Source organism: Elephantulus edwardii, unplaced genomic scaffold (genome assembly GCF_000299155.1).
Source record: "Elephantulus edwardii isolate Elephantulus edwardi_28Jun2011 unplaced genomic scaffold, EleEdw1.0 scaffold00024, whole genome shotgun sequence".
NCBI lineage: Eukaryota > Metazoa > Chordata > Mammalia > Macroscelidea > Macroscelididae > Elephantulus > Elephantulus edwardii.
In genome coordinates, this window is record NW_006399774.1 from 14,215,689 (window position 1) to 14,242,096 (window position 26,408).

Consider the following 26,408-nt stretch of genomic DNA (forward strand, 5'->3'; position numbering starts at 1 on the left):
AGAGGAGAGGAGAGGAGAGGAGAGGAGATGAGAGAGCAAAGAGGAGGGAAGAGACTGCAGGGAGGGAGAGAGGCAAGACGTAGAGGGAACTAAGAGAGGAGCTCCGGGGGCCTCGAGGGTAAGGGGTTGTATTATCAATCCAAAGGCAAGCAGTTCAAATCCACCAGCCGCTCTGCAGGAGAAAGATGGGCAGTGTTCTCCTGTATGATTTAGAGCCTCTGAGAGTCAGCTATGAGTTGGTTCCCACTTGGTGGCACTGAGTTTGAGCATTTGAGTTTGAGTATAGAGAAGCTGCAGGCTAAGGGGGTTTAGAAGCAATATCAACAAGAGGGGAAGGGATGCTAAAGAGAAGAGGGGACAGTGGGTAAAGGGGATGGGACAGCCACATGCAGGTCCTGCTGAGAACTCGGCCCATTTCCTCTATGGATCTGGAAGCTGTGAGCACCCATGAAAAGGAGGAGGACACGTCAGCAGAGATGGAGGGAAATGGGAAGTGGGGAGGCGAGCATGTGGAAGTTTAGAGGAGTGGGCTGTGGGGGAGAGGAAATGGGCAGCAGGGATACAGCATCCAGGACCAGGGTGGCATCTGGTGGTGCGGTGGGCTATGTCTCAGGCTGTTAACAGAATGGTCAGCACTTTAAATCCACCAGCTGCCCCTTGAGAGAAGGGTGAGAGAATCTGCTTCCTTTAAGATTTGCAGCCTCAGAAACTGAATGGAGGGCTGTCGAGAGCAGGAGTTGACTGGATGGCAGAGGATGGGGTGTGTGTGTGTGTGTGTGTGTGTGAGTGTGAACACATATACCTATATACATGAAGGATGGGACCAGTCCACTAGGAAGCAGGGGGTCAATGAAAAACTCCCATCAGGATGGATTGCCAGTGGCTGCAGCAATGGGTCCAGTACAGGGGTGAATGTGGAGATGGTGCCGGACTGACCAGTGTCGTTCTGTTTCACATGAACAGTATGACTGCTGGGAAACCCTGTGAGAACCAACTCAATGACACCCAACAACAACAACAACAACAACAAATATTTTCGTCCCAAATCTTGTGTGACAAAGAAATCGAATTGTATAAGGAACCTTATTTTGAGGTGCTCTCCTGAATCGTGCAATCATGTTAACTACAGAGGTGCTTGGAGGAGATTGTGTGAGGATTGGAGTGCCCATCGTGGGACGCCCTTATTCCTTTTGATTACAATGTAGTATTGTTGAACACAGTCAAAACTACGCGTGACAACAGCCAGTGGTCCACAGGGTTCCACTCTGTAGGGCTAGCTCCACTTTCCCACCACCCTGCCTCACGTCCTTGTCCCCTTGACTCTGAAGGTTTGGTCGCAAAACTTGTCTGCTGGCAACCACTCTCGTTAACACCATCTCCGGAGTGCTCATGGCCATAGCACCCAACTACACATCTATGCTGATCTTCCGTTTGCTGCAGGGGCTGGTCAGCAAAGGCAGCTGGACCTCGGGCTACATCCTGAGTAAGTACTGGCTGACAGGACCATGGCTTCCCTCAGACGATGGAGCTCAAGTAGGTGGTAGCATGGATGGAGCTAGACATGCGGATGCTGTGCTAGATAGGTTGATGCAGTGACTCTAACATTGGACTTGAACATAGTCGAGATTGTGGTGATGGTGAAAGAGGTCAAGGTTCTTGTCTTGGATACATAGGGCAGCTATGAATTGTTGTCAAATCAACAGCACCAAACAACAACATGTGTTCAGGATCTAGAAAAATCATATTAACATTAGGTGGACATTGTTCAGATGGCAGAGGATGGTGGGAACTGAGCTGAGCTGAGAGAGCGGAACATCTAAGTGCCCGAGTAGATGATTAGGACAATGAGCTGATACCATTGCTGAACTCTTTGATCAGAATTTACACAGAAGAATCTTCATCAAAAGGGGGAAAATACAGAACAGAATTTTAAATTGTAATGGATTCTAGAGTTCCAGAAAGCAGGAAGCTTAGATGAACTTTTGAAACTTGTCTTGAGGTAACCTTTCAAGCTTAAACCAAAAATATCACCTGGTATCTTAAAACCAAACACTAGTTTAGCTTAACAAATAGAAACTGCCTTGAGCATTATGCTTGTATTAGAATTGTCTAGCAACAATGAATGAATTGAAATCCAAGTTCTCTATAAACTTTCATTTAAAAAAATTTGTGTATATGGGATCAAATTGGCAGCAGCATCTTGAAAATTTACTTAGAAGCTTTAGGAAACAAGGGGTTTAAGTGAGTTAGGGAGGAACAGTAAAAAAAAAACAACAAGCAAGTGAGAATGGTCACACAACTTGAAGAATATAATAATTGTCACCAAATTGGGAAAATTTTAGGAAAATCTGCTGTCAGGGACTTCTCCAGAGTGCTGAAGAGCAAGCCTGTCAGTCTAGAGACCAAGGCATGCCTGATCCAGGCCATGGTCTTTGCAATTACTTGCTATGGATCCAGGATGACAGAAGAAGAACGAATGCTTTTGAGTTGTGGTGCTGGAGAAGAGTCTTGAACATCCCAGACTGCCGAGAACTAACAGGTCTGTTCTGGAGAGGATGAATCTAAGTTGCTCCTTGGAGGCAAGGATTTTGGGACTCCATTTTACTTATTTTGGGCATGTAGCCAGGAGAGCCCAGTCTTTGGAGAAGGACATCATGCTTGGAAGGTCAGAGAGACAGCGCAGGAGAGGAAGACCCCGGATGAGATGGACTGATACAGTAACTGGGGCAATGAGGATAGGTGTGTTAGAGTCAGTGAGATTGGCACAGAACAGAGCAGGGTTCAGAGCCATTGTGCATAGGTTCACCATAGTGTTGTTGTTCCTGATTGTCATTGAGTCGAGCATGACTCATAGCGACCCTATGAACAAAAGACTTGAAGCCCTTCTACAACTATTGACATTTATTAAAGTTCATAGAGTTTCCGGAGGCATATTGTTTAGGAAGTGGATGCTACTTCTGCCTCCAATAGGTTAACTATATAAGGTCCCAAATGTACTCCTTATATAGGGTCCCAAATATACCCCTTATCTCAGAGCTAACAAGTTCTGAGGGTCCTCTCAAAACCTCAACTGGAAGTGTAGGGATGGTGTGGGGTTAGTCTCTGGGCACTTGCATGAAATGAAGATGACATTTTTTCATATTTGGTGACTCTGGGAGCCACATACCCTCCTCACATATCTTGCAAAAGAACCTGTGACTGGTCAGCAGAATCCCAGGATGCCCAGCAGCCCCCTGACCTCAGCAGTTCCTTATCTCATCGTCTTCACCATCAAAGCTCAAAGCCACCCTAACAAACACGCCAGATGTGCCTCTGAGATGCATGGCCTGCCTCTCGGCCTCTCTTTAATGACAAGCAGAGGACATAGCTCACATGCCATGCCTTCTCTTGTCCTGTATATCAGCAACAGAAAATAGACCACAAACCCACAGAGAACTCGTATTGTCATGCAGACACTGGGAAGAGTGTGCCATAAACCTAGTGCTATGGAAAGCACTGTCTCCTGCTGCTTCAGTTAATCCTCTAAATGACCCTAGAATTTTACTGACACATTTCACAGATACATGGAGAGATTAATGAAATACCTCAGGGCCAGAACAAATGTAGACCCAGTGTTGTCTCCAAACCCAGGGCATCTTTATCATGATAAAGCTGTTTTGGGGACTAGATGAAGCTCATCAACTGTAAATATGAAATAAATGAATGAAAAGGAAAAAGTCAACTTGGGGAGGGGGAAGGGAGGGAGAGGGAGTAAAATGTGCAACAAAGAAAGAACGAAAATCTGACTTTTCTGTAAACTATTGTTAAAATGACAATTAAAAAATTAGTTTAAAAAAAAATAAAACAGTAAATATGATCCAACTGGTCAGCATTGCCAAGACACTTTGCCACGTTCTGGCACACAACAACAGCAACAGCAACAGCAACACTACCACTGAAGTGGCCACGTAGAAGTTGTTGAAAAGTATATGCTTTGTTGTATGTAGTGTCAAAAACAACCATTAAATAAAAGAATGTAAAAAAACCTCAAAAGTATTTATAAAAAAAGGCAAAGAATGAAAATAAAGTCAAATGTCAGCTTCTGCTGACAGGAACAGCATGCAAGAGGCTGACCTGAACAGAAGTAGAATCCCCTCTGCATTTTCTTATTGTTAGGTCACGGACTCAAGACAAAGAAACCAGAAAGAAAGAAGGCTTGAAGGCAGCTTTATTAAGGGAGCTCTCAGGCTAGGTTCCTTGGTCTGGAGAGAGAGACCGGGGAACCCGCACCAAGGTGTAACTAAGCAGGTTTTTATAACAGGGTCTTAGGGAAGAGGGAAGAATAAAGATATTTTACTATAGTTACTTGTTGGTCACACCAGGTGGGTGAGTCTGTTCATTCTTCTTCCTGACGTGGTGCAATTCCCAGTTTTCTATGCTGATGGACTATATTCTTCGGTTGACCATTTATAGGACCGAAGAATGCAACACATCACTAAAGGACAAGACAAATTCATCATCTCCCTCTTGGCCTTGGTTTTGGTCCAACATGCATGTGACAGCTTCAGGACAGGGTCAGGTGGACCAGAACAGATAAAGACAGATATGAGGACTAGGGTCATCTTTCTGCCCCAGACTTAAAACTCTTGCTACCCTCCTCCCTATGAATCCAGGAGCTGGGCAGAGGAAGAGAAAAGGACCGAGGGTGGAGAACTGTGGGGTTTCAGAGAAGGAGCCTCTGATGAAGCCCCCAGAAGAGACACCTTCCTGTGGCAATACCTGGGTTGAGAATTGAGATGGATGTCAGCCCAGCATCCCAGGAAGGCCTGAGTGCTTGGCAACACCGCCTCCTGAGATTGCAGCCCCCTCCAGGCTGGCTGGGCAGGCGGCTCCCCTTGGAAGCCTGCGGTTGATCCTGAGAGATGTTCACCATGACCTCATCTCCTCACTCACATGGGTCTAGCTTCCCAAGCTTGTCACTCTTGTCACTCAAAAGAGTCCTTGGCTCAGGACAGATATTACTGAATGCAAGGGGCTCTTTCTGAAGTCAATTGCCAGTAAGACAGACGGATTGCAATATCCATAAGCACTTTATTACAGATCTGGGAGGACAATGAGTTCCTATCAAAAACAGCCTCTTCATCTGGGAGTGGTCATTACATTTTTATACTAGGGTTAGTAAAGTTACAGGATTTCCATATTTGAAAAGACCAGTTCATATGTGGTGGTGTTGTTGTTACGTACCGTCGAGTCACGTGCAACTCATAGCAACCCTATGCACACAGCCCTAAACTTGGCTCTATCCTGTGCCAATCTCATTGTCTCTGACACACCTACCCCAATTACGCTAGTCACTGAATCAATCCATCTCATTGAGGGTCTTCCTCTCCTGCATTGTCCCTCCACCCTCCCAAGCATGAAGTCCCTCTCCAAGGACTGGGTCCCTCCTTGCAACGTGTCCAAAGTATGTCAGACGAAGCTTCAGAATCCTTGCCTCCAAGGAGGAGCCGGGCTTAATCTTCTCCAGCATGAACCTGTTAATTTTCTTAGTAGTCCATGGTATATTCTATACTTTTCTCCAACACCACAGCTCAAAGGCATCAATTCTTCTGTCATTCCTAGTCATTGTCTGGCTCTCTGATGCAAGTGATTGAAAAAAAAAATGGGCAGAATATGAAATGATACAGGAAGGATTAAAAGAAGATGGAAAGAGTATACAGAGTCATCTTACCAAAAGGAATTGGCAGACACAGAAGAATTTAATGGAACAACATATGAACAAGAGCCTGTGGTGATGAAGGGAGAAGTTCAAACTGCTCTGAAAGAATTAGCAAAAAACAAGGGCCCAGGAAGTGATGGTATACCAATTGATATGTTTCAACCAACGAATTCTGCCCTAGGTGTACTCACCAAGTTGTGTGAAGAAATCTGAAGGACAACAACCTGGCCAACTGACTGGAAGAGATCTATATTTGTTACCATTCCAAAGAATGATGATCTGATAGAGTGTGGAAATTATCAAACAATATCATTAATATCACATGTAAGCGCAGATTCTGCTGAAAATTATCCAAAAATGTCTGGAACAGCACATCAACAGAGAACTGCCAGATGTGCAGTTTGGGTTTAGGAGAGGCCATGGTCCTAGGAATATTGTAGCTAATGTTAGATGGATCTTGGCTGAAAGCAAATAGTTCCAGAGGAATGTCTATCTGTGTTTCATTGACTATGCAAAGGCATTTTGATTGTGTGGAGACCACAGGAAACTGTGGCTAATTCTGAGAAGATCATTATTAAATACTAGTAATTCAGGAAAGGCACCTTTTCCTTCCTGGTAAACAGGCAGATGAAGATACAATTTACATATGGCTGGTAAAAAGTTTCAAAGAGGTAAATGCTAATCTAGGAAAGATGCATTTCCTCTCCTGATAAACAGACAGTTTAACTATTTTACATGACTAAAGAAAGGAAACAAAAGAATTCTAAGACAAAGTAACTAGTTTTGCAGGCTAGAGAAAACTTATGTCAGCTTTGTAACTATGTAAACTATAGTTATATAACTGATACATATTTAGAGAATTCTGAATTTATTAACACTACTCCATCACAGACTGGGAGCCAGCTTTGTGAGAGGGCAAGAGCTTATTTCCCGATGTACCAAAGGGAGTCAGACATGGTGTCACAGCACTACACAGTGCCCGCTCCCTGGGTGGAAGTCAGGGTTGTTCAAACCACAAATCTCAATCACATACACACAACTATTTTTCAGCAATCGTTTAAAGGAAGTCTCTAATCTACAAAGGCAACGCGTAATTTTGATCATGGCACATTCCTAAAGTTCTATTTATGTTTGACCTATGTCTGTTTACGTAAAGAAACTTTGCGAAGGACGCCGAGCAGTCTCAAACCCAGCTCACTATATATTCCAGAGGTCACTATGGCCTTGTTTGGATAGGGGGAGATTAATGAGGGGAAGCAGAAGACATCTGCAGCCCCAGGGGGAGGGGAGCAGCTCCAGAGCTCAGACTTTAACCCTTTCCACTCCCATTTTCCTTTTCACTTTGGAAGGACACCGAGAAAAACCCAGGGTTTCGTTTCTAGGATGCATTTTGGGCACAAGGAGACTGTGTGTGTCAGTATATATACAGCAATGTGGACAGGGGGCAGGAAGAGAGAGAAGGGGCAGAGTTTCAAAATTCTAAATAGCCTCAAAAGAAAGACAGCAAACTCAACTGGTTCAAATGACACTTAAAAGTTAGGGAAGCAGATATGGGGAAATAAGGTAGAAAGATCAACATGATTACCCAGAGGTACGTGGTTCGAATCCACCAGATGCTCTGCTGGAGAAGGAGAGACAATCTCCTCCGGTACCAGGTCAAATCTGATTTGACGGTACACACAGACACACAAAATAATAAAAGTTAAAACAAAAAGATAAACATGATTAAAAGCAAAGTGACCCTGTGATTGATGGGCAGAGGTAGAGGGTGAAAGGCTTGGGGTAGATCTAGTGGGGACCTGGAAAGACAGGGTGATAGTGCACATGGATCTGTGGTGATTACTTTATAAAACAGTGTAGGGGACCCATCATAGGGAACACAGTGGGAATGAAGGAAAGTGTGAAAGACAATGGGCATGAATGAGACACAATGTAGATGCATTTTGTACGCAAGTCATAATTTAAAAAAAAAAATAACCAAAGTATTCACAGAAAAGCCAAGTGAGGTGCAACACCAGTGTGGATGAATCCACATACTAGCTTCCCACCCACACCACCATCTGCCAATTGTCCACAAAGAACAAGACTCTCGACTCATTGTCCTGGAATCAGAGATGGCATGGAGCTGACCCTCAGTGAATTTCCAGAGGCTGTAAATTGGACAGGAGGAGATGGCCGACTTTCTCCTGAGCAGTTGGTGGTTTCAAACAGCTGGAGGGGTGTATGCCTTTGGTTAATTCCCTAAGGGCAACTCCCATCAGAGCTAATTCAGAGTATGAAAAAGAAATATCAATGCCTTTCCCCGAGGAAAGGCAAAGAATCACTCCTCCTTTCTTGTGCCAGGATGGGCTGCACTGGACAGCAGGGGGGAGAACCCCATTTGTGGTCATCTGTGGAGAAGAGAGGCAGCTGGTCCTAGCATCTGGACGTTCTACAGATGGGGTGGCGAGGGCAAGGTGGCTCGTGCTATGTTCTCCCACAAGAAACTGTGAACATGCTGGTTTAGGTTGTTGTTGTTATGTGCCATAGAGTCACCTGAGACTCATAGCGACCCTATGTACAACAGCCCTAAACTCTGCTCTATCCTGTGCCAATTTCACTGTCTCCAACACACCTACCCCTTTACCCCAGTCACTGACTCAGTCCACCTCATAGAGGGTCTTCCTCTCCTGCACTGTCCCTTCACCCTACCCAGCATGATGTCTCTCTCCAAGGACTGGTCCCTCCTTGCAACATGTCCAAAGTACGTCAGACGAAGCTTCAGAATCCTTGCCTCCAAGGTGCAGCCTGGTTTAACCCTCTCCAGGATGAATCTGTTTGTTTGCTTAGCAGTCCATGGTATATTCCATACTCTTCTTCAACACCACAGCTCAAAGGCATCAATTCTCCTTCTATCCTCTCTGATCATTGTCCAACTCTCTGACGCATAACAAGTGATTGCAAAACCATGGCCTATATCAGACACACCTTAGTTTCCAGAGTTTAGTTACCCAAGCAAATATCTTTCAAAAACCAGTGACAGGCAGTGCTGAATGGGCACCAGGGAAGACATGGTTAGACGAATGGCGTGGGGTCCCATGTCTGACACCAACTGTGTGCTCTTGGCCAATTTACACCATCTCTCTGTGCCTGTTTCCTCAGAATGAGTACACAGGGTGCTTTCCCTGGGGGTTGCTGTGAGGAATAAAGGAACTGCATCCGTGACAGGCCTGGAACAGTGCCCACCGCAGCTGTCCCCAGAAATGCTGCTACTGCTCCTGCTGTGAGGGGTTCCTTACAAACTTGCTGTGTCTGTTAGTAACACTGCGGTTGGGTTAGAGGGTCCCTTGTGGATAGAGCAATGTTCCTATCTTCAAGGACTTCAGACGCTACAGAGGAAGGCAGATGTCAAAATGAGGATCAAAGTGTAGCAGAGAGCTTTCGGGTTCTGAAGGGCCAGTGATCCTTCTGAAGGGTGGGTGATCTGGGACAGGCCTCAATTGTTGAAGCTCGTGTCCCTGCCTCTTTCGCTCTTTCCTCAAAAGAAAGCTCTGAGTAAAAAGGTTTGATCTCCCAAACAAAACAAAGTACAGCAGAGAAAGGGCCCTGGAGGCCTTGTGTTGTCCATGCCAGATTGCTAGCTGTCCAATCAGGAGCACCACTCACTGGCACTGGGGTGGAACTCGCTCATAGCCAACCTCTCATTGGTTTCCTGAAGCTGTCAGTTACACCCAAGGAGATTGCTCATATTTTTTTTAAAAGATCTTTTTTGTGCATACCATCAAATCAGACCTAATTGGTACAGGAGGAGATTGTCCCTCCTTCTCTAGCAGAGCATCTGGTGGATTCGAACCGCTCACTTCTGGGATTGCAGTGCAGCTTCTTGCCACTAGGGCACCAGAGCTCGCCAAGACTGACCATCTTTCTCTCTTGGAGTTGCCAGTAGATGTGGACAGCCAGAGTCAGAGAGGTGCAACCTTTGGGTCAGTAGCACAGCTTCCTAGAGACCATGTCACCCTTGAGGTGGTATTGTTATTGTCGCGGTTAGATGCTGTCAGGTCAGAGATGCCTTGTAGCTGCGTGTTGGGAGGACGTGGCCCATCTTCTCCCTCATGGCAGTGGGTGGATTTGAACCACCTGCTTGTCAGTGCAGCTCCTTCCCACTAGGCCACCAGAGTACAGGGCTTGCTTATGTGTATGTCCGTTTATGTTTATGTTTATGTTTATCTCTCACAAGAGTGGAAAGCCTACGAGCACAGGCTTCCACCCACATACCTATCTTTTAAAAATTAATCTCGTCTGTTCACCAATGAATCCCAACCCCTGGAATCCATATCTAGGGCCTTGCAGGCACTTCAAGGGTTCTGTAAGGAATGTGCACCCTTTGGGTTACGAAACTGATTTCACCTCAGCCTGGAGCTCACAGGAAGGAAGGGTTAGGTAGAGAGGACCATGGCAAGAGAGTCCTGAGCTGGGAGGCCAACAGGGGGACAAGGAAGGGGACAGCGTGTGGTGCGTTGGGGATCCTGAGAGTTGGTGATAGCAGGATACCTTCTCCAGGAAGGACCTGAAGGAAGGAGGGGTGGAGGGCACAGGAGAGGCCTGCTGGATCAGGGAGGACAGGCAAGGGTGAGGGTGGCCCAGGTGGAGAACGGAAAGGATGAAGGATGCCCAGCTTCTGAGGGCACCACCTGATGCCTCTCCCCTTCCAGCGAGCTCCTGTAATGATGGCACGTTCCTCTGCAGTCACAGAGTTCGTTGGCCTGGGCTACAGGAGGACAGTGGGCATCCTGTACCAGACGTCCTTCACGGTGGGCCTCGTGCTACTGGCAGGCATCGCCTACATCCTGCCCCACTGGCGGTGGCTGCAGCTGGCCGTGTCCCTGCCCACTTTCCTCTTCATGATCTACTACTGGTAAGGGTGTCCCCTGCCTGAGGGGACCTGCCCTCAGGGCTGCCCCAGGGGGTCCCATGGACACACACACACACACCCTTCCCTCAGTGACCATGGACAGGCCTCCCTCCCACCCACAGTGTCCTCGCAGCTCATGCTCTCAGCAGTGGCTCCAGGCTTTCTTTTTTTCGGACAAAAATCAAGTGATGGCCCTGTCCCCACAGGTGTGTTCCTGAGTCTCCTCGGTGGCTGCTGTCACAGAAGAGGCACAAAGAGGCCATCAGGATAATGAGCCACATCGCCCGGAAGAACGGGAGAGCACCGCCAGCCGACCTCAAGGTGACAACCGCTGGGTGCCTGTGGGGGCTGCCCCTCACTGTGCATGGTTCAGGGTTATGATTGGGGGGGTCCCCTCTTCCCCGCCCTGTCCCTGCTGCAGAAGGTTGACTGTTGTCAGCTTCGAGCAGAACGTTTGGCGGTTCTAGTCCACACCGAGGTCTTCAGAAGAGCCGGCCCTTGGGCAGGAGTCTGTCCCTGAAATTCCTGTGGAGCCAGGTCTCCTCTGACCCACAGTTGACTCTGATTAGGGGCTGGTTTCGGGGTGGGCTGTGACAAGGCAGCCACGAGAGGCTTCGTTCTTCCCGGGGGGGGGGGTGGCCCAGGTGGCCCGTCGGGGGGCTTCTGTCATGTGGTTCAGGGGGGCTGACTCCCACTCTCCTCAGATGCTGTCCCTGGAAGAGGACGTCTCCGAGAAGCTGAGCCCTTCCATCGCAGACCTGTTCCGCACGCCGCAGCTGAGGAAGTTCACCTTCATCCTGTTCTACCTGTGGTGAGCTGTGTGAGGTGGACCTGTGCAGTCTCACATGTCCCTGGAGTGTCAGCACAGCAGAGTCACGGGCTGGACCAGGAAGCTTGAGGGAGGAAAGGCGCGTGAAGAGGGATGTTTAAAGGGCCAAGTGTTTGAAAGGGGCCTGGTGATACAGGGGTTAAAACATTTAGCTACTGTTTGAATGGTTACTGGTTTGAATACGCCTGCTGCTCCACAGGATGGAGATACGGGGATGCACGTGGTGGCCTGCTTCCATAATGACGTCAGCCCTGGAAATCTCTAGGGACTGCTCTGCTCTGTCCTGTAGGGTAGAAATGACAGTCAGCATTGAACTCTTCAACAGAGGTCCTCATTTCTCTCGGAGGATTGAGCAGTGGGGAAGGCTTTATTTCAGTAAGACTGTATGACAGGTGAACTGGACGATGGATGGCCCGTGCCAAGGACTCCTCCAATGCCACCAGCCTGGTCTTTAGGGAATAGCAAGTCCTGGCATCATGTTAGAAACTGGTGGTGTTTCAGAGGCACCAAGTAACTTTGAGAAGGAAGGTCTTTTTCTGGCATCTACAAATGGTGCAGACCCAATCTGAGAATGTTGTTGTTGCTAGGTGCTGCTGAATCGAGTACAACCCATGGCGACCCTATGAACAACCGATCTGAGCCCTGTCCTCTCCTGCGCCATCCTCACACTTCCTGACACAGTAGAGCTCATCGTAGCAGTCGCCATGTCAATCCACCTCATCAAGGGTCCTCCTCTCCTTCGCCGACCCTCTGCCTTCCCAAGCATCATGTCCCTCTCCAAAGGAGTAGCTCCTCCCAGCAACATGCTCAAAGTATGTTAGTCAAAGCCTCATCTTTCTTGTCTCAAAACAGCACTCAGGCTGCACCCTCTCCAAGACATATTTCTTCTCTTGGCTGTCCATGGGATGTTCAGTGCTCTTCTCCAACACCACACCTCAAAGGTATCAGTCCTACCGTCATCCTTATTTATTGTCCAGCTCTCAGATGCATAGCAAGTGATTGGAAAGACTATGGCCTGAATCAGATGCACCTTAGTCCTCAAACTGATATCATTACTCCTTAATAATTTGGAGAGGTCTCTCACTGCAGACTTTCCCAGTGCAATACGTCCCTTTATTTCCTGACTGCTGGTACCAAGGGTGTTGATTGTGAATCTGAGTTAAGATGAAGTTGTTGACTGCTTAGATCTTTTCTCGATCCATCATGATGTTGCCTGCCAGTCCAGTGGTAAGAATCTTTGTTTTCTTGATGTTGAGATGCAATCCATATTAAAGACTATTTTTTCTTTGACGTTCTGTAACAAGCTCTTCAAGTTCTCCTCACCTTCAGAAAGTGAGGTTGATCTGAGCATAGGTGCTTTCTTATCGCTTAGCTGAGAAATGGCCACAATGCCCAGCAGGGTTTCCTTCTACTGCGTCTATGACCTCTGAGAGCTGGAGCTGACTTGACAACATCTAACAGCCAGCTTGTCCCCTCCTGTAAGAACTCCATAGCCCCTGGGAATCGGCATCCCCCGGGCGAGTGAGCCCCTGACTCTTGCCTGGGCAGCTGCCATGAGAAGAAACCTCCACTTTCATTGCTTCCAAGTGTAGTTCTGGTCAACCTATGCACATGCAGCTTGTCCCCCACCTAAATGTCAGAGCGATCTTCAGCGATCCCTCCCACAGCTGAGTGGCCTGCCTGGTGCTGTTTGCATGTCTGCATCAGCTTTTTTCCCCGGTACAAAGGGTCTGGACTCCCAGGACAGTGACCGGCATGAGAAGACTCGCACTCAATGTTTGTGGAGTGTTGAATGAATAACCACGGCAGCAGAACACACCCCCTGTTCTTTAGCAGCCCAGGCTCACCCTGACCTCCCTCCACCTCCCTGCACACCAGCGCCACAGCCTAGAGCCGGTGCTAGAGTCCCCATCCTGGCCACAAGGGCTGTGCCTTTGCAAAGACACCCCTGCTCCGGGCCTGTGCATACCTGGTGGGTTTCTCTATCAGTATTCACTTCTCCAGTTAAAACATCTCTCCCTTAGCAGAGGGCACGGATAACTTCCTCACCTCTTCTAGGCTGGAGTGTTTGGGCTGCTGTTGTTAGGTGCCGTTGAGTTGAGTATGACTTATAGTGACCCTAAGAGTGATAGATACGAACCCTCCCCTGTCCTGTGCTGTCCTCACAATCCCTAACACGCCGTAGCCCATAGCTGTAGTCACTGTGTCAATCCACCTGGTAAAGAGTCTTCTCTCATTTGCTGTCCCCTCGCCTTTCCAAGTGTAACGTCCCTCTCCAAGGAACAGCCTCCCTCGTAAATGCCTGAAGCACGCGAGACAAAGCTTCACCATCCTGCTTCCAAGAAGCAATATGGCTTCACCTTCTCTAACACATGCCTGTTTGTTTTTTTGACAGTCCACGGGACAGTCAGTCCTCTCCTCCAACACCACAGCTCAAAGGCATCAATTTGGCTTTTTCGTCCTTATTCATTGTTCAGCTGTCAGATGCAGAACAAGTGATTAAAAAGACCTAGGCCTGGATCAGGCAAATCTTAGTCTTCAAACTCTCTATCATTGCTCCTCAGTAATTTTGAAAGGTCCCTTTATGCAGGCTTCCCTAGTGCAGTAGTCTCCTGTCTCCTGGTGCTGGTACCAAGGGTGTTGACTGAGGATGTTGTTGTTGTTATGTGCCGTAGAGTCATTTGCGACTCATAGTGACCCTATATACAAGAGCCCTAAATCCTGCTCTATCCTGTGCCAACCTCACTGTTTCCAACACATCTATTCCCATTACCCCAATCACTCAATCAATCCATCTCATCAAGGGTCTTTCTCTCTTGTGCTGTCCCTCCACCTGCCCAAGCATGATGTCCCTCTCCAAGGACTAGTCCCTTCTTGCAACATGCCCAAAGTATATCAAATGAAGCTTCAGAATCTTTGCCTCCAAGGAGCATCTTGGTCTCATCCTCTCCAGGATGAACCTGTTTGTTCTCTTAGCAGTCCATGGTATATTCAACACTCTTCTCCAACACCACAGCTCAAAGGCATCAATTCTCTTTCTATCATCCCTAGTCATCATCTAGCTCCCTGACACATAGCATACAATTGTGAAGACTATGGCCCAGATCAGGCACACCTTAATCTCCAGCCTGACATCATTGCTCCTCATTACTCTGGACGAGCCCCTGACAGCTGACTTTCCAAATGCATTTCATCTCCTGATTTCTTGGCTACTGGTACCCAGAGTACTGATTGTGGATAGGAGAGGAATTTCCACCACAGCCAGCCTGGGTGTTTGCCTTGAGTGGCCAGGCTGCTCCTTAGAGGCAAAGACAATACAGCATTTCATCTCACACACATTGGAATGTTAGGAGACACCATTGTTGTAGTTAAGTGCCGTCAAGTCATAGACGACTCATAGCGACCCAATGAATGAAAGACCTGAACACTTGTATAACTTTCTTCAATTCTCCAAGTTCATAGAGTTTCTGGAGACAAGCTATTTCGGAAGTGGATGCCACTCCTGCTTCCAAGCTTGTTTTAATCAGGGAGCTCCACCAAACACTGGATTTTTGACACATTATCTCATTTGACACATCGGTGTCACAGTGTTCAGCATCACAGCAACCATGAGTTACCTCTATGCAGCAAATCGATAGACCAGTGCTATACCACCTAGAAGAATGTTTGACCAAATACGATTAAAACCGGGCCTGGGGGCCACAGATTAAAATCACACACATCATGCTGGGAGAAGTTAAGGATCGACAGTGAGGCAGACCCTTGGAGAGGTGGCCTGACGCAGTGACTGCTCCGCGGGTTCACACACAGTGGAGACCAGGAGGAAGGCTCAGGGCAGGCCGAGTGCTGTTGTCTGTTGGAAGGGACACCGTGAGCTGTAGTTAACTCGAAGACACCTGAGGGCGGCTAGGAACTCTCTGGGATCATCATTGCTGCTCCTGGCTGTGAGTCGGTGCTGACTCTCACCTTCTCCCCATGTGCAGGACAGGACTGCTCAGAGGGGTCCTGAGAGCTAGTACATGACACCACCCTGTCTGCTGAGGCCCTGCTGGCCGAGTTGGAACCACCAACCTTTCAGTGAATTGTCTAGAGCTTGGCTGTTTCTGCTGCTCAGGACTCTGAGGGCTTGAGATTTAGCTTTGCCGTTGGCTCAAAGGGCCCTTGACTCCCCTGCTCAGCCCTTTAATTGTTTCTCAACTCCCTAACAAGAGGCCCAAACTCCTTTTCATAGATGCAAGGCCTTCCGTGGTCTGTTTCCCGAGCACCTCTCCTCCTCCCTGGCTTCCCGTCATGACAGCACCCGGGAGGCATGGCCACTCCTTCCTCACTGTGTGACTTTTGGAAACTCTCCTAACCTCTCTGTGGCTGTTTACTCATGAATACTGGGGTGATAATTGTCCCATGGGCTCTTGGCTGTTGTACGAAGTTAACATGTTTGTCTGCTAACTAAAATGTCAGAGATTTGATCCCCCCAGGAGGACTTTAGAAGACCCAGTAATCTACTTCTGCAGAGCCAGGAACTGCCAAGTTAGGGAGCACCCCCCCCCCCAGGCACACAGGAGTCCCAGGAGGTGCAATCCATTCTGTGGCATCTGGGATTTATTTTTTGTTGTTATCATTGGTATGTCTTCACTTTTACTTTTCTACCAGAAGTCCCAGGTGTCACAAATGATTAAGCACTCAGTTACTGCTTGGGGCTCAAATCCACCCAAAGGTGCCTCCGACTCAAGACCTGGTGATCTAAATAATCACCCACCGAAAGGCTGTGAGCCTTGGCTGTCCTCTGACACACGTGGGTCACCACGGCTGCAGTTGGCTCAAAGTCAGTCATCTGGGGGCTTTTCCCCTTTAGGTATGTTGGGCCAAGTCATGTGGAAAGGGCTTAGAACTGTCTTATGTAGATTAAGAAGTGCTCAGTAACTGTTGTTCTGAGATGTCATTGAACTGGTGCTGGCTGACATTGACCCTCTGCACAACGAGACTAGACCTTGACTTTCATTCTTGTTTGCGGACTCTTTGACCAATCGGAAATGGAAACAAAGAACAAAAGCCTCTCAGGCTGCTCTGTGGAGCTTTCAAACACGAGGTGGTCTATTGATTAGAAACATCAGTCTCTTACCCTCGGGTTGGGAGCTTATCTCACTAAAGCCATTGCTCTGAGTCTGGGAGGAGGCCCAGCTGAGCCTTCAGTAGGGCCCCAAGCTGTAAAGGCCGCAGGAGATCACCCATCTTTCTCCCAAGAAGTGTTTGTTGTTGTTGTGTGCCATCCAGTTGCAACAGACCCACAGCTGAGCCACCAACAGGTTTTCAGAGCCCCAAATCCCATGGGAGGAGATTGCCCATCTTTCTCCTGTGGGGCATCTGATGGATTTGAACTGCACACCTTTGGGCTTGCGGCGCAGTTCTTACCATGAGGTGACTGGTGCAGTAGAAGTGCTAGAGAGGTAGGGTCTTGGGGTTTGCAGTGAAACTGACACCCCACAGACTGTGATACCAGAACTTCCACCAGAGGTGGTAGTCAGAAATTGTGAACGGACTTTCTCATCCAGAACCCCCACGAGGCACTTTTGTCTGTTTCTCCTCACGCTGCTCTGTGGTGGTCCGAGCCAGATGCTACACACTTCTGTCTAGCTAGCTGGTCCTCTGAAGGGCCTCTCTGTCCCAGAGCTCCGCTTTGCTTCACTCTCTCTTCTCTGCTCAGGTTCACAGGTGCCGTGGTCTACCAGGGCCTCATCATGCACATGGGCGCCACCGGGGGGAACCTCCACCTGGATTTCTTCTACTCTTCCCTGGTTGAGTTCCCAGCATCCTTCTTCATCCTCTTCACCATCGACCGCGTCGGGCGCATCTACCCGCTGGCTGTGTCCAATGTTCTGGCGGCGGCAGCCTGCTCCGTCATGATTTTTATCTCACATGGTGAGTTGGGCCATTTTTAATATCTTCCAGGTAATTGAATTTGGGGAACAGTGTTTTGAACTCTCTAAGTCTCTGGAATAAGCACATCGACAGTGTTACCTTAGCTACGAGTGTGTGTGTGTGTGTGTGTGTGTGTGTGTGATTAAATTTAACTATAACCTGGGAGGGAGACTTGGTGCCTTTGAGCCAGGGTTCTGGAGAAGAGCACTGAATATCTCGTGGACGGGCAAAGGAACAGCCAGATATGTGTGGGAGAGAGTGTAGCCAGAGTGCTCCTTCAGGAAGGAGGGGGGCTCTTCATCTCACGTGTGTGGGTATGTTGTTAGGAGAGGCTCTTACTTGGGAAGGGATGTCGTGCTTAGTAAGGCGGAGGGTCAGCAAAAGAGAGGAAGACCTTCAACCAGACGGATGGACATGGTGACCGCAGCAAGGAGCTCAAAGTGCGTCCCAGATGGTGAGTGTGCCTCAGTGCAGGACAGAGCTCAGATCCATTGTTCGTCGTTACAAGTTGTACTCAACTTGAGGGCACCTCGCATCACAAACAATGTGTATAATGAGCCAATGTTGAGTGTACACCTCAGTGAATTTCCCCGTCTGTGCACAGCCTGGGTGGCAAACGTTCTAAGGATTCATTTATAAGCTGAAAAGCTGATGGACTGAATCCATGAGAGGAACCTCGGACACAGCCCTGGAGATCTGGTTCCACTTGTCCTAGTGAGTTAGGACACCGACTCACCGTGCGGCTGGATTAAGCAGACGGCAGCCGCAATATACGCTTGGGCACCATGTCCTAGATCAAGACTAGAGAATATTTCCAACACCCTGGATGTCCCCTTCATGTTCCTTTATAGTCAGTACCCACCACCCCTGCCAGGATAACCCGTGCCCTGACCTTTGTGATCAGAGGTGGGTTGACCGCCCTTCTGCTTCACGCCAATGGAGCTGTGCCTCAGATGCTCCCTGACTCCTGGCCCAGCCTCTGTGGGTTCCATCCATGCTGTCACGAGAATGTGTTCTGTTCTTTGTAATTACCGTGTCAACTCAAATGCCTCACAGCTCAGTTGGAACTAACGTAGAGTTGACCCTTCAGTGGGTTTTCAGAGGCTGTAAATCATATGGGGAAAGATTATCCATCTTTCTTTTGAAGCGTAGCTGGTATATTTGAAACTCGTGCCTTTGGGTTGGAAGCACAGCTTTTAAAAAAAAATAATTTTAATGAAAGTTTACAGAGACTTAGGGTTTTCATTCACTCATTGTTGCACTTTTCTCCCTGCCCCCCTCTCCCCAATTTGCTCTTCTCTTTGAAAAGTAAAAGAAAAATTCTTTCACTGTTATATAATCCTTCCCACTAAGTCCACTCCACTGTGCAGCCTTCATTCTGGACTCCTATCATGACAATAATACCTAATCATATATCCCTTTTAAACAGTTCTCTCCCTCATCTGTTTCAATGTAGTATACATAATTCATTCCATCTTTCTCAGTCTTCCCTCAACCTCGATGTCAGTTCCGTTTTACAACAGTGCCCCTATGCAATATTTGCTGTTTTGTGACTGAGATATTTCACTAGCATAATGTCCTTCAGGGTCACTCATTTTGTATATTTCATGAGTTCCTTGTCTTTCAATGCAGCGTATTATTCCACTGTGTGAATATACCAGAACTTGTCTATTCATATGTTTGTTGATGGGCACTCGGGTTGTTTCCAACTCTTTGCTATTGTGAAAAAAGCTGCAATAAACATGGTTGTGCAGGAAGCACAGCTTTTTTACCCATTCCATTATATAAGGAGCACTGGTAGCATAATGTGTTGGATATGGAGCTGTTAATGTATAGGCTGGTGGTTCAAGTTCACTAGTGACCCTGGAAGAAAGATAGGTTTCTTCTGATAAAGTTTGGAAATCTAACTTAGTGAAATCAACTCAATGACAGTGAGTATTTTAATTTCATGTATGGAATGAAAAAAGTTGACTGCTCTGTGGGAGAAGGATGGGAAATCTCTCGTGCAATTTACTGCTGACAGTGTGCCAGAAGGTCAGCTATGAGTGGGTTCCAACTCCACGGTATATAACAACAAGAATAACAACAACGTGAATACAGCAACCTTTATCCACTCTAGAGTTGACGGACATTTGTATTATTCTGAGCAGTGTATTGAATTGAATTTGTGTTGTGCAACCCTACTTCACGTTGTTGTACAACGACATTCAATTAAAATTGCAATGTCTTTCCTGCTCATGTTTCGTGAACATATACTTAAGAGCTATTTGGAGCTCTGGTGGCCTAGTGGCAGGAAGCTGCACTGCAGTCCCGGAAGTACACAGTTCGAATCCACCAGATGCTGTGCTGGAGAAGAGCTATTTGCTGGGGTAGCAGGTAAGTTTGTAGTCACTGCCAAACAGTAGTTATAACAAGTCCAGAAGTGCATCACAAGTTCATAGTTGTTTTGTTGTTGTTGTTGTTTATATACAAAAGTTCTTCTACTGTTGCTAACCAATTAAGTTCCAAGTCAGAGAGTTCTGATATGCCTAAATTAAATTTTAAGTAATACTAATATTAAACATTATACTTCAGATACGTATAATGGCAGAAAATAAGACACAAGAAAGTTAGGGGCTTTTTTCTAGGTAGCCATTTTCCTTAGAACTCAGGTCTATGTCTTCTCATCTTCCAATGCACATGTTGTTGTTGTTGTTGTTATGTGCCGTCGAGTCGCCTGAGACTCATAGCGAACCTATGTACAACAGCCCTAAACTCCGTTCTATCCTGTGCCAATTGCACTGTCTCTGACACTCCCATCCCAATTATCCCAGTCACTGAATCAATCCACCTCATAGAGGGCCTTCCTCTCCTGCGCCATCCCTCCACCCTCCCAAGCATGATGTCCCTCTCTAAGGACCGGTCTCTCCTCACAACATGTCCAAAGTAAGTTAGACGGAGCCTCAGAATCCTTGCCTCCAAGGAGCCACCCGGTTTAACCCTTTCCAGGACAAATCTGTTTGTTTTCCTAGCAGTCCATGGTATTCTCAATACTCTTCTCCAGCACCACAGCTCAAAGGCATCAATTCTCCTTCTATCCTCCTTGGTCAATGACCCAATGTACATATTACCCTTTAATCAGACAAACTGACCCACAATACATTTTTCCAATTTTTAATGACAATTTTATAGAAAAGAAAAGAATACAGCTTGTTGACAAAGTGCAAAAATAACAAAATTGTAATAATACTGATGTGAATCTACTTTTTAATTTATCATAGTACTTATTGGTCTGAATAGGTGGGAAACACAGAAGTAGCAAAAGGGAAATGACTCTTTGTACTTGTAAAACGCCAATGCTTCAGAATGTGTGATAATATCAGAAATAATCACTTGCTATTCTCACTGAGTTTACACACTGGTAAAGTATTTTATTTTAATGAAAGCACTTCTGCAATAACTAGTATCAGAAAACAAAATTTCTATCAAGACTTAAAAAATTAAATTTTTATTTTAGTCAATGTCCTCCATTTTGGAAATGGGAGAATAAGAGAATTAGCTTCTCTCTAAAATGAAAAATGAGTATTAATTTTTTTCTGTCCATTTGACTGCTCATAGCTGTTTTTAAGTGCTGCATAATATTCTATCACACAAATGTACCACAGTTTCCCTATCTACTTGTTTGCTGATGGGCACCTGGGCTGCTTCTATTTCTATATCTTTTGCTATTGTGAATAATGCTGTGATACATGGATGTGTATCTATCTATTCATTTCACAACTTTTCTTTCTTTAGGATATATGCCCCGTAGTGGGCTAGCTGGCTTACATGGTATTTCTGTTTTCAACTCTTTGAAAAAGCACAAGACTGCCTTCCATAGCAGTTACAGTATTTTAAATTCCACCCAGTAGTGCATGAATGTTCCAATCTCTTCATCCTTACCAGCAGTTGTTTTCTGTCCTGTTGTACTTTGCTATTATTGTGTGTGAGCTGATATCTCATTGTTGTGTGGACTTACCTCTCTTTAATGACCAGTGATCTTGCATATTTCCTCAAGTGTTTTTTGGCCATCTGAACATCTTTTTTTCATATCTTCTACCCATTTTATAATTGGGTTGTTTGGTTATTTTCCTTGTCAAAGTGCTAGAATTTTCTATACATTTTAGATATGAGTGCCTTATCAAAAATGTCATTGCCAGATATAATGTTTTTCCCAGTCTGGTGGCTCTCTTTTGACCCTCTGGAGATGTTTTTTTAAAAAACACAGTGTTTGACTTTTAGAAGATCTCGCTTATCTATTTTATCCTTTCCTGGTGGCCATTTTTCACTATGTTTAAACATCTATTAATGTAATAGATTATTTTTATTGTTTACCAGTCAGAACTGGCCCATAGCTGACCCTCCAGCAGGTTTACAGAGGCAGTTAATCACGCAGGAGGGGACTGGCCATCTTTCTCCCACTGGATACATTTGGGTTGCCGGAGCAAATCCTTACCAACTGGCTACCAGAGGTCCCTTGTTGTAAATTGTTGTTGTTATGTGCTGTCAAGTCAGAATCGGCTCAGTGCAGCCTACGGTGGATTTTCAGAGGCAGCTAATCGCATGAGAGAAGATTGCCCATAGTTTTCCCAAAGAGCAGCTGGTGACTCTGAACCACACGCCTTTGGGGTTGCAGCACAACTTCTTAGCAACAGGGCATCAGAGCTCCCTGTCATAGATTGTTATTGTTAAATGCCATTGTTTTGCTAACCAAATGGTCTGCAGTTCAAATCCAACAGACACTACTTGGTAGAAAGGTGGACAGTCTCTTCCCATAGACATTTACAATCTTGGAAGCCTAGTGGAACACTTCTACGAGTTAGACTGGGTTTAGGCGGCGTGGGTCACCTCTTCCCAGAGTTCTCATCTAACTTCTTGCGCTACTATTGTCAATTTGACCCCATACAGATAGATCTTAAAAGAAGGACAGTGCTCAGGGAAGACATTTTCCACTAGTTAAGCTAAACTATAATTTAACTTTAAGAAAATTTCAGGGGGTAGTTTTGGTTTATGTTTTAAATATTCCCTCAGGGCAGTAGTTTCAGGGGTTCACCTAGCCTCCATTGATCCAGAAAGTGTGGCTTCCATGAGATTCTGAAGTCTATTTTGCATTTCTCCCATTTGAACAGGATTCTTCTGATGAGTTAAAATGTTTGATTCTTTAATTAAAACCTTCAGTAATCATGCTAATATTTTAAATATTAGCCATTGTAGTAGAGGTGTTTTGTGGACTGTAATTCTTACAAGTGAAGATAAAAGAAAGCAGACTGATTTTAGTTGACTTTAGTTTGAGGATCCAAAATGCCTTTCACATTCTTTGCTTTTGAAAGTGTTATTAAATAAGTACTGAGGTGGATTTACGACTTTTATTGTGTGAGCTTTGCACTTGTTAGTTTAAGGAGTCATTTTGGCAGGCATTTGTGCAAAGCATCGTGGAAAAATGTCCTATGAAATCTGTAGTCACAAAAGCCAGGTTGTATTGATAAGTGTCTTAATTTCCCAGGGCCGCCATGATAAGATAGCACTAAATGGGTGGCTTTAAAGAATAGAAATTTATTGGTCCATCTTCTGAAAACTAAATACAAACCAGGATATCTACCATGTCTGTGCTGCCTGAGAGTTTTGAGAGAACTGTTTCATCCCAATGCTAGGTTCTCCCTCCTTATAGATAGATCCTTACAGATCATCTTCCTCTGGGACTCTTTCTATATCCAACTCTGAAGGGATTAGGATTAGGATCTTTTCTACTCTCATGTGACCTCATTTAATTTAACTGATAATATCTGCAAAGCTCTGGTGGCCTAGTGGTGAGGAGCTGTGCTGCAATCTTGAGAGCATGAAGTTCAAATCCACCAGCTGCTCCTTGGGAGAAAGATGGTCAAACTTTTCCCATGTGGTTAAACTGTCTCTTAAAACCCACTGGAGGGGCACCTATGGGCCAGTTTCCAATGTGATAATACACAACAACAACATCAACATCTGTAAAGACCAAACCAAGTCAATGCCATTGAGTTGATAATGCATCAGAGTGCCTCTGTAGGGCAGAGGAGAGCATCCCCATTGGGCCTTTAAGGCCATAAGTATTTATGGAAGTAGACCTATCTCCTAAGAGGGTTTGTGGGTTTGAATCACTGATCTTCTGCTTAGTAGTCTTACCCACAGCACCACCGATCTCCTGAATACTATAAAGGAAACCTATGTTGTTGTTGATCGCCTTCGAGTTGAGCACGACTCATAGCGACCCTATGAACAAAAGGCTGGAAGCCCCTTAACAACTATCAACATTTATCAAAGTTCATAGGGTTTCTGAAGGCATGCTACTTAGGAAGTGGATGCCACTCCTGCTTCCAAAGGAGACCTACAGTTCCTGAAAAAAAGGATATACTTGCAAGTTCAGGGGTCGGGACTCCAAAATATTTTGCTATTCTTACCAGGGTGAGATGATATCTCAAAGTTGTTTTGATTTGCATCTCTCTTAGAGCTAGGGATTTTGAACTTTTCTTCATGTGTGTTTTTGCCATCTGAATGTCTTCTTTGGTGAAGTGTCTGTTCATATCTGTGCCCATTTTTAAACTGGGTTATTTAGCTTTATCTTGTTGTGATGGAGACTCCAAAATATTATCCTGGAGTAACACAATTGAATTTATACACTCAGTCCAGATTGAAAATGCATGGAGAGGATAAGCTCCCTTTCCTTCTCTCTTCTTTCATGGGAAGTGGACAAAGCAGACAGGGAAAGGGCACTTACTCTGGTTATGTGCCATTGAGTAGATTCTGACTCATCACAACCCAATGTCCAACAGACTGGAAACTTGTCTGGTCATAGGCCATCATCACATTCTTCAGGGGACTTACTCACTGTTGTAGTCTGTCCTTCTCTGAGCCCTATTATTCCAAGCATGATGTCCACTTCCAAGGACTGACCTCTCTTGACAGCCTGCCCAAGTATGTGAGATAAAGTCTCATTATCCTTATCCTGTAAGGAGCATTCTGACTCCACTGCTTCTAAGATGGATTTATCTATTCTTTTGACAGTCCATGATACATTCAATACTCTTTGCTAACACCTCAGTTTTAAGGTGTCACTTCTTCTTTGGTCTTTCTTCTTCACTATTCAACTTTCATTTGCATATGAAACAATTGAAAACACCATGGCTTTGATCAGGGGCTACTTAGTCTTTAAACTGATATTCTCACATTTCAGCACCTTAAAAAGATTCTTGACAGTGGGTATGTTCCACACAATACGTCAAAGGAAAAGCAACAACAAAAAAGGGCAAAGTTGGTTTGCGTTAGATGTTTCCTATTGTGCTAGTTTCCTCGTGTCGTAAGAGAAATGCCAAAAATGGACTTAAAGAGTCTAATTTTCCACAATATAAACAGTCTTCCAAGCATCCTGGAAAATTTACAACAAGGAGAGGATAAAATAGATGAATGGGACCTTCTAAGATCAAGTCTCTATGCACATCCAAAAACTTCTCCAACAGGAAAAAAGGAAAGCCACCGACTGGGGAAAAATGTTTGGTAATGACATATCAGACAAGAGACTTATAAGTATAATTTATAAAATACTCGGGCACCACAACAAGATAAAGGTAAATAATCCAATTGAAAAATGGGCACAGGCACTTCACCAAAGAAGATATTTAGATGGCAAATAAACCCATAAAGACATGTTCAAAATCCCTAGCTCTAAGAGAGATGCAAATCAAAACAACTATGAGATATCATCTCACCCCAGTCAGAATAGCAAAATTTAACAGAACAGCAAACAACAGATGCTGGCGAGGTTGCAGAGAAACTGGAACCCTTATTCACTGTTGGTGGGAGTGTAAATGGTGCAACCACTGTGGAAGGCTATATGGCTCTTTCTCAAAAAGTTGAAAATAGAGATACCATTTGACCCAGAAATTCCATTACTGGGAATATATCCTAAATATACCATAACCGCCATCCAAGCACGTATATGCACACTCATGCTCATTCGCTGCTTTGTTCACAATAGCAAAGCGCTGGAAATAACCCAAGTGCCATTAACAAACGAATGGATAGAGAAGCTGTGGTATATTCACACAATGGAATACTATGCAGCCTTGAAAAACAAAGAACTCATGAAATATGCAAAATGGATGACCCTGGAGGACATTATGCTGAGTGAAATATCTCAGTCACAAAAGGATAAATATTACATAGGGCCACTGTTGTAAAACGGGACTGACATTGCGGTTGAGGAAAAGCCGAGAAGGAGGGGAGGAATGAGGTATACTGCATTGAACAGATGAGAGAGAGAACTGTTTAAAAGGGATATATGATTGGGTATTATTGTCATGACAGGAGTCCAGAATGAAGGCTGTATGGTGGAGTGGACTTGGGGGGAGGGATTGCATAACAATGAAAGAGTTTTTCTTTTACTTTTCAAGGAGAAGAGTGAATTAGGAGGGAGGGGGCCTGCAGGGAGAAAAATGCAACAAGAAATGATTGGAAACCCTAAGTCTCTGTAAACTTTCCTGAAAATTAAAAGAAAAGAGTTTAATTTAATTTTTCACCTTTCTAGAGGCTAAGCTTCTAAATTCAGGTCTGGATTGTACCATTTGCTTTCTTTCATTAGCTCTGGGTGCTCGTTGGTTTCTGTCAAAGCATCAGCCCTCCCCTGTGTAAGTGTCTCTCCGTTAGACCTGCAACTTCTGTAACTTAGAATTGATTAGATTTAGAACCTATTTGACCAGGTTTGATATAATCAGTAGAAGAAAGAAAAACATATTTTCTAACAGCTTTACAGCCACAGGTATGGGAGTTAGGATTACAAAATGTCTTCTGGAGAGACAATTTAATCCCTAGCACCCTGCTTCCCCAGTCAACATTCACAAAACATCATGATGGATGTTGGACATCCATTATCTCTAATCTAACAATTTATAATCTGAGTACAATTGTGTCCATTTTACAGCTGATGAAAACAAGGCACAAAGAAGCAAATAATGTGTCCAAATTCATACAAGTAACACAAAGTGAATGAAGGCTAGTGTAAAACACAATGCACATGAACTTTGTAAGCA

The 26,408-nt window shown here is 45.5% G+C and overlaps 1 protein-coding gene across 1 annotated transcript in view; it reads left to right on the forward strand.

Moving 5' to 3' along the window:
- Positions 1-26,408, forward strand: part of SLC22A1 (solute carrier family 22 (organic cation transporter), member 1) — a 51,561-nt gene that overhangs the window by 15,002 nt on the left and 10,151 nt on the right. The window contains exons 3-7 of the mRNA XM_006882820.1: positions 1,329-1,483; positions 10,424-10,592; positions 10,796-10,910; positions 11,294-11,400; positions 17,120-17,334. Coding sequence (XP_006882882.1) covers positions 1,329-1,483; positions 10,424-10,592; positions 10,796-10,910; positions 11,294-11,400; positions 17,120-17,334 — 761 coding nt within the window. The remainder of the gene's footprint in view (positions 1-1,328; positions 1,484-10,423; positions 10,593-10,795; positions 10,911-11,293; positions 11,401-17,119; positions 17,335-26,408) is intronic.